At 38.9% G+C, this 9274-nt stretch overlaps 1 protein-coding gene across 1 annotated transcript; it reads right to left on the bottom strand.

The window, feature by feature from the left end:
* Positions 1–3347: 3347 nt before the first annotated feature.
* On the bottom strand, positions 3348–5925 carry nkx2.1 (NK2 homeobox 1). Its single transcript, XM_017475506.3, has 2 exons — positions 5238–5925; positions 3348–4699 (listed from the first exon to the last, which is right to left on the bottom strand). Exons 1-2 carry the CDS (start codon positions 5605–5607, stop codon positions 4035–4037), a joined length of 1035 nt encoding a protein of 344 aa, XP_017330995.1. The 5' UTR covers positions 5608–5925; the 3' UTR covers positions 3348–4034.
* Positions 5926–9274: the final 3349 nt, after the last annotated feature.

Here is a 9274-nt window from a genome sequence, read left to right as displayed (position 1 = left end):
TAACTGTTAAGTTGGAATATTTCAGCACCACGGACAGCGCCCAAACGCTGCATCCAAAATGACAGCTGTCACACTGTACTCCATTGGGTAGCATTTTTAATCATTTTGCACGATGGCCACAGTTTTTCCAACGAATTATATGGAGGATTTTTTCACCCTATGTATATATCGTTTTGCCATGTTGACAGCAATATGTTGATTTGTTTACAGTCATAAACAGATCGAGAAGCCAAAGATAAACAATAAAATAAAATAATATTCACCTGGTTTTCTAGTGGCGTCAACTAACTGCAGATTAAGTGGTGAAATTAAAAATATACGAAACACACACACACACACACACACACACACACACACACACACACACACACCATGACATTATAAATCAGAATCCAAAATGTCCGATTTAAGAGTGTTGTCCGTTATTGACCATCAAACTTGATCAAAAAATACAATAGGCTTAAGTAATATATACACAGTTATAATATTTTAGCACTCTAAGGCTAATAATCTAAACAGAATCGTACACGCTTATCACAAGGTATTGAGTATAGATTAAAATCCGTCTAAAAACATCTCTTTTAGTCGCGATCCTCAAGTAGACGGTCTAATTACTTCAGAGAATATTGTAATCTAATTGCTAAAATGATGAGTAATCGGTACAAATGTCTTATTTCCGCTGACCTAGATTGTGTCCTTCTACATAAAGCAGAGACGCAGACCCCAACACACCCTAGCTCTTGTATGATTACAATGGGGTTAGGGTCTAATTGATGGCAACAACCGAGACCTTTGCTCATAATACAGTGAGGATTGTCCGTAGCTGTCCGTAGTTGTGCAACGTATGTGCTGAAAGACAGCGACGAGGGCACACACGCTTCACATAAGCTCCACACAAAGACCACACACCAAGCCTCAGACATGTAAATTTAATCTGTAGTCTTTCACGGCGGATTCAACAAAAAAGTCTAACAGAACTTAATAGAATCTTAGCGCATCAAGATTGCTGTTGAAAATGGTTGCATTTGAACGAAGATTAAAAGGGAACTCGCCGTCGAAGCGAATATGTTTTGTATTATTTGGTTAGTTAGTCTATTTAAGAGAGTGATTTATTTGAGCGCCAGTCACATGCTGTGGATTATTTGACGCCATTCAACAAACGGCCAGGAATTTCCTTTGCCTGTGTGCAAAGGAGATAAACTCGATAAACTCGTATATCGAATTGAAACGGTTATGGAGCTCACGTCAAGACACTTGGGATCGGATATAAAATTCCTAATGTAAGCGCTGTAATCGTAAAGAGCGAAAATGTGCCATCAGTGATTCCAATGTATTTTTTTGATATTTTTATTTCCTCCCCAATTTTGGTAGTGCACTTTATAGCTCACAGTAACTCAACCAATAGCAGGTGGACGTTACAGATAATGAAGTAAACCTAGCTCACTGAAGAGCCATGGCAATATAATTTTAGAACTAAACGTTTGAATGAATTGATGACATAAAGACAGTCGCTGATTTAACGACTCATCATCCAAAAGAAGTGCGCGATTACAATCAGAGGCTCATTAAACAGTACGACCCGAAGCCCAAGTATCTGGACCTATCTGTCAATTATAAATCTCCATGAGGGCTGCCGATAAATTTAGAACAAAATACAAACATTTATATGTAGAATTAGAATTAGACACTGAGTAGGAAGTTTAATATTATTACCATGTAAATCTGGACACTGTATTTCTGTTGAGCGTATTCTTCCTCAAAGCAAGAAGGAGCTGAACAGTGTTTGGGGTACACAGTTTAAAATATAAACTCCATGTAAAAACAGCTGGAGCCATTAACTTCTCTAAAACCCATTTATATGCAGCCAGAATAATCTGTCAACAAACAAGCACCCAGGTGGAACAAACAACTGCCACCATTCAGTCAAAATGGGTGCACTAAATGGGGAAAACTCCTTTAGCAAACTACACATAAACCACTTTAGTTACATCTAATACACATACTTTTGTAGGAATTGGCATTTATCAGCTCACTATTTAATTCAATAAATATTTTAAGATGTGGAACTGTTAACATTTAACAAAAATAAAAATGCATTGGCATATAGGTACTAAAGAGGCTATTACATAAACAAACAAAAAACCACAACACATTATTATAACTGTTAAAATGATCATTCAAAAAATAATGATCCACTTCTTGTTAGGCAACGTGAGTTTTAACTATGGATTTTCAAGTTTAAAAATATTCTACACAGTGAAAAACTTTGTTTTCTCTATGAATTATTAAAATTGAATGATGGGACATTCAGTGTGCGGGGCAGGGGTAGCAACACTGCTCGCATTTTCAGATGTTCCTGTCAAAGGCACCTGTCTTAAGAAAATATTTACTACGACATGCACTGTCAGTGGTGCACAATGCGGCCTGGAGTTTGGACTTCATTGCTCGCTAAGCTATTATTTTGTGTTTGATTTGTTATGTGGGTTTGATAGTTCCCAATCGTTTAGGTTACGGTAAGCTTACTATTTTCAGTTGTTCCTGAATATTTAACAGTGCACACGAAGACTCTTTAAAAAAAAAAAAAAAATCTGATCCTCCATTTAACACCCACCCTCTGGCCCCCGGTGATGTTTTTTAACTTTATCTTTACCTAAACAAGTGGAGCATTGGATCCACAGACGCATCGTATAGACAGAGGCTGTGCTGATCATTCAGTGTCTATTGTGTCGCACGGTTCTTTGGGTGAACTCTGGTTTGTTTGGCCAGGGATCTGATTGATAAGCTTGCTTTCGGGAGCGTTTGTTTGATGTGCGCACACATCACCTTCACTGACTCACACACCCTCGAAAAAAGAAACCTCAAAAAAGGCGCCGACTTTACAAAGGCCTGGCTTTTGGTTTACTTTACAAGCAACAAACATTTCCAGGGTTTTAATATTATCAAGGTTAATGAATGTGAAATGATGTGCGGCCTACCTCAAGTTTTTATTGTTTGACCTAATTCTCCTGTTTTCAGTGTTTCTCTCCAAATGTGTTCAAATATCGAGGTTAACGGATATTAAATGTTTTGCAGTGTTTTGTGGGGCACATGTGAGATTGCAATTAAAATGGAGATTATATATCGTATTATATCTGCGAGGAAGGCTCTAAGCTATTACAGCCGACTTTTGGTGTAAATTACGCTAAAATGTACCTCGTCGTCATAATCCTGAGTATTACTAAATAAATCGCTGTTGCAGAATGCACACGTTATCTATTCTTATTGATATATTTAGGAGTAATTAAAATTTTTCTTTATCAACAAACTTTAGCAAAATATATGAAAAAAAAAAAATTAGGTAGGTTTAATTCGGTTAGTTGAAACCGTATTGATTCTCGCAACCAATTATAATAAGATTGTGTATCATTTTTCATAATTTATTAATATGATTGTATGACTGCGTTTAAGTCAAATATCTATAAGTTACAAGGAAATGAAACGTACAAATACCAGTGGAACTCAAATAACATTTTACCCTCAATATCGATAAAAAATTTTATACATATACATATCGCTAAAAACTATGTATTAAATCCAAACCGTTTACAGGAATGTACAAGCTAAGGCTTACATTGCAATCTATAAGAATCAGGAATGTACTGTAGCAGTCAAAATGTGAGGCGGCGTCTTAAAGTGCCAACTGAGGCTTTTTATTTCATCCGTCGGGATGATGTGATTTTTATATATTGTCTCCGCTTAAAAGCTATATAAATAATTCCATCTTCTTCGCCATCTTTGGACGCACATCCTCATAATAAAAAACTGGGAAAAGGCTATTTCTCATTCTGCATTGATCAACCTTTTTCCCCCCTCCACCCTTCCAATCTGGATTTTGAGATGACGGAGGACAAAAAGTAACAACAAGCCGGGCTGTTCAAAACGGTTACAGAGTATTTCATTTTTTTGTGTGTGTGTTGCTGTTGACTCGGTCAAAGCAGACGTCGAGGTCAAATAGCCTACAGATATTGTCTATCCGTCTGCGGTCTGTCCGTTTGTCACCACGTCCTGCCGTACAGCAGAGCGGAACAGGGCAAGGCCGTGCCGTAGTCGGCGCCAGAGGAGTTCAGGTGTGATAGGCTGGTCACCTGAGTCTGGAGGGAAGAGGGACTGGTACCATGCTGGCCCAAATCTGGAGACTGGCCAGCGCTGCCTACCTGCTGACTCGGATGCTGGCCCATTGCGCCATTGTTAGCCATGAGCATGACGTTGGCGCCCTGGTGATGATGGTTTTGTGCCGCGCTAGTGGGAGTGTGGCCCCCGCCTTGGCATGGTTTGCCGTCCTTCACCAACACAGGCACGGCTACCCGCCGCGGAGACTGCTGCTGCTGTTGCTGGCAAGAACCGCTCTCTTGCTGCATCTGCTGCTGGGACACTTTGTCTTTGGCCTGCCTTTTCATTTTGTAGCGGTGATTCTGGAACCAGATTTTCACCTGGGTCGGGGTCAAGTGGATCATGCTGGCTAGGTGCTCCCTTTCCGGTGCCGAGAGGTACTTCTGCTGCTTGAAGCGGCGCTCGAGCTCGTAGACCTGCGCCTGTGAGAAGAGCACGCGTCTCTTTCTCCTCGGAGCGCTGCTCAGGGATCCCATGCCTTTACCCACATCTGCCAAGGATCCAAGGCTGCTCATGTTCATGCCAGAAGAGGAGCCCATGAAGCGAGAGACTGCAAGTGGAGAATTGTCTTAGTTATAATATTTATCACACAGTAATAATAATAATAATAATAATAATAATAATAATAATAATAATAATAATAATAATACTGAAACAGTTTTGATAATTTGCAGCTATAGTTGATGATTTATATTACAAATCCAATAGCCAATAAACATGCATAATGTGTGTACCATGTCTTTTCTTTATACATGCCTAGAACAGGGTTACTGAAAGTCCCTGTGTGTCTTTTTCTTTAGGTTTCCCCACCTGGCCAATATAATTTCTAAAACAAATTGCGTGCTGTGCATCCTCGTGTTAAACGAATGCCGATAAACACTGCATGCGCATATTATAAGGCTGCCTATATGACTTAAACAGGTGGGATATGTAACATGTATGTTTCGACAAGCCCAACGAAACATATATGCCAACACAAATTAGCCGCTTCCGTCTGTACACTTTAGACGTAAAAACGCAGCCCATTTCACCGCGGTCAATAATTTGGCACTTGCGTCTTATGAAAAAGCACCATGAAGTTCACTTACTGGTAGAAAAGCGCGGGTCTGGATTTGCTCCGTACCAGCTTGTGGCTGTCGTGCTGCCCCTCATGCCGTCCTGATAAGCCGGCAGGTCGCTCATGTTGCCCAGATTGCCGTTGCAGTAGCCTCCCATAGCCGTGTGGGACAGCTGTGGCACTCCTGTGGCTGTCATGTGGTAGGCAGCGGGCACAGCTGCTCCGTTGTGGCCCATGTGATGCTGCTGCATCGCAGCTTGTGTCACCTGCGGTTGCCGGTACGAGGCAAGAGGAGCCCCCAAACTGTTCCCCTCCATACTTACTTTTTTGTAGCTCTCCTCAAGAGGACTTAAGATATCGGACACAGAAAAAGGAGTCGTATGCTTAGGACTCATCGACATTGTTCTGTGTTGGAGAAATCAGAAGGTAAAGGAACCTGTCCTCCTTCTTCTTCTTCTTCTTCTCTTTTTTTGGCTAGCTCCTCTGTTCCTGTTGCTTCAGCGTCGACACAGCGAGATAGACACGTAAGAGGGCGCGTGAAGTCCGCCTTAATTGGCTTGAGTGGGAGCTCGAGACTGACTTTCGTTTGTTTTAGCTGGGTGCCAGGTTTAAGAGGCGGGGCATCCGCAGCTAAGGCAACAATACAAATCAACTCTGTCATCTGTACACCGGCGCATAATTCCTATTACGTGGCTGTAAGCTGCCTCGTTTCAAATAAACACGGCCACACACTGTTTTAAAAAAAAAGTAAATAAAATAAAATAACATTTGCGCATGTAACTGCATAGATGCGTAAAGTTCATTGTGCATTAAATGATTGATTCAGTTATAATACCGCTGTTACTCACAGAAAGATATGGCTGAAACGTTGACATTTTAGCGTGATGTTTATGAGGGCCACTTAATGAGAGCGCCGACGAGGACTTGAATCTTCGAGAACCACTCAGTTCCTAAAAAAAAAAAAAAACCTCGAGTTGAACTCCTGACTTTTAATGACCACAAGAGGCCTCTAGTGATTGCAGACGTGTTTACATTATGACCCATCGTGCTTAGACTTGCAAAAGTGCCCTTGCAACGAGGAAGGAACACCGACTGATAAATAAATAAATACATATGCGCGGAGTAAGAGGCTGCGTGAATGATTAACTTCTTTTCTGTCTGATATTATTGGATGTGAGCAGTGTGCCGTTTAAATTCTCATCCACTTGGCACAGACAGTCAGTCCTAAACAACCGTATTCCGGAGGAGGAGGAGAGCCTCTCAGGTAAACTTAACGGCACTCAAGTAGGTAGCCTACCCAGCTGTCAACTCCGTTATGCGCTTAATCCCGTCTATCTTTTTTTTTCTTTCGGGTTAGAGAGGATCAGGTTTGAGATTGCTAGTAATGGAAAGCGTGATACCATGGTCAGATCGCATTTTAAATATCATTTAATAATAATGTCACTAGTATTATATACAATAACGATATTAAACACAAAAAGCGAAATACTACTACTACTACTACTACTACTACTACTAGGCCTACTACTACTACTACAAATAACAATAATAGTAATAATAATAATAATAAGAAGAAGAAAATAATAATAATAATAATAATTATTATTATTATTATTATTATTATTATTATTATTATTATTACTATTATAGCAAATGTATTTATGTTCATAAAACTGTAATTTACAAGTTATATTAATTGATGCAATTTTTATTTTTAATTGTTTAAAAACGGAAGGCGCTTAATCTGCATATTTACAGATGTTATTACAGGACTTTTGCAATTGCGCCAAACCGGATTATTATTAAATCCTATAATTCTGATTTTAAAGCTGATTTTATAGGCTGAATTCCAGAATTCAGTTATACCCCAATCCGTTTATATATCGTAGTTATGATTTCAGCAAGTGGTCTTAGTAGGAGACTACAGTCTCTTTAAATTTCGGAATAGATGCACTAAGCAAGTCTGGTAAATGAGTGAATAAGAGGAACTACTATAACTAGCCTATAAATATTTCCAATCTAAACTACGAAACCGTTTTAAAAAGGGGGAAGAAATAGCCTAGATGTTTGTAATAAAGATAGATATAGGTCAAACGATAGATCATTTGCTGAGCGTGTAGCAATCGTTTCATTAGATTTCAATTGCAGCCTGAGGAAAAATTCGTCTAGCAGTTTAATAATTTGTTTTTCTCAGTTTCTTCTACAGCCTCTAAAACCACGGTAAGACTTATGAGGAAAAGACACACACACGCACACGCACACACACACAGACACACACGCACACACACACACACGCGCGCGCGCACTGTTTGACTAGAAGATAGACAGCGTCTTCTGGTGGCCGCATCTTAAATTAAAACAAAAAGTCTCCGATTTCACTATGGAAAAATATAGCGCATGTTCAATTGTGCAGTTTATGTGAGCAATAAAAAAAACATATATTTGTATCATTTAGCTTTACTGAATGTGCGTGCACCTTCCTTTACTACACCCGTATTAACGCAATGGCAATTTGAATGCACTTGGTTCTCAATAATATGCCAGCGGTTAATTTATCTCATCGGTGTAGAAGCAGGTGAACGCACCTTACGCACCTCACGGTGATAATTAAGTGTACTTCGCACACGCAATTATGACAATTAGAATCATAACAAGCTTCCTCCGAAGTCTTCGGCCTCCTTAATCCGGTTTTCAAAAGGCTCTCTTAATTATCTAAATCAGGCCTGCTCCTCTGCGCTGGAGCACGGCTATCATGGTCAATTAGCGGTAATTAGACAGAAAGCTTTCACTTGTTCTTTAGGACAAAAAACGCTAATATTTCAAGCGACATTTAAGCTTGAAATAGTTACTTACATTCTAAAATCTTCTATCTCGGTGGATCTGGTGTATTCAGACAACTGATGTCGTAAATTACGATCTCGTCCAAATAATAATAATAATAAAGATTGTAGGCCTATATTATGTCAAAATAAGCACTACGCTCTGTCTCTCTCATTACACTGCGATTTGAAATTGAGATAACATTATATGTAAGCGTCTCCTTCAGTCTGGACATGGACTAAATTCAAATGACAGATGTAGCTTACTGTACTGACTGGCTACTGAAATTCATTTTCGGTCTAGCGGTGTGTCTCTGGGAGCGAAACACCATGGTGCATGCCTGACACCTAGTGGGCAATATCATTATTTTCACTGATGACTTGACTGTTTGAAGCGTGTGTGTGTGTGTGTGTGTGTGTGTGTGTGTGTGTGTGTGTGTGTGAGTGAGAGAGAGAGAGAGAGAGAGAGAGAGAGAGAGATAGATAGATAGATAGATAGATAGATAGATAGATAGATAGATAGATAGATAGATGCCACATCTTGTTAGAGATCATATTATTTAGGACGCAAATGAAATAAAATATTTGAAAAAATATATTCATAAAATAAATATTCATAAAATAGAAATAAAATGTAAAAAAAATACAATTGCTTGATGCAAGATTATGGTGCTTTTTCAGTTGACAACCAAGTGATGAAGCTGTGAAGAATGAGTAAATTAAAAATTGTTAATGCAGCATTTCACGTTTAGATAAAGATGCATCACCTTTCTTTCTTTCTTTCTTTCTTTCTTTCTTTCTTTCTTTCTTTCTTTCTTTCTTACTTACTTACTTACTTACTTACTTACTTACTTACTTACTTACTTTCTTTCTTTCTATCTATCTTTCTTTCTTTCTTAGATAGTATGTTTGTTCGTTTATTACTATCAAAAGAAAACACTGCTCTCTAGATGGAGTCTGTGGCACGGCTAATAAACTGTCAATATGTCCACTGCTTATACTTCACAACGTATAAATAAATAAATAAATAAATAAATAAAACACATTACAAAATGCAAAGGCTACATTAATAGCCTAAGAGAATGAACGATTTGGAGACTATTCAAGACCGACCCCTTTCTCCAGGATGTTGCTCGTGTAGTCCACGTGAGACAGGTTGGCAATGAAGTAGCGAGAATATCTGACCTAGGAGCAATAAAATGACCTATCGAAAAATGTGTTTTTCTCTTTGTAGTGTACCTTTCTATTT

Source organism: Ictalurus punctatus, chromosome 9 (assembly GCF_001660625.3).
Source record: "Ictalurus punctatus breed USDA103 chromosome 9, Coco_2.0, whole genome shotgun sequence".
Lineage (NCBI taxonomy): Eukaryota > Metazoa > Chordata > Actinopteri > Siluriformes > Ictaluridae > Ictalurus > Ictalurus punctatus.
The sequence above is the reverse complement of the archived record's forward strand: the minus strand, read 5'-3'. Positions and strand labels throughout refer to the sequence as shown.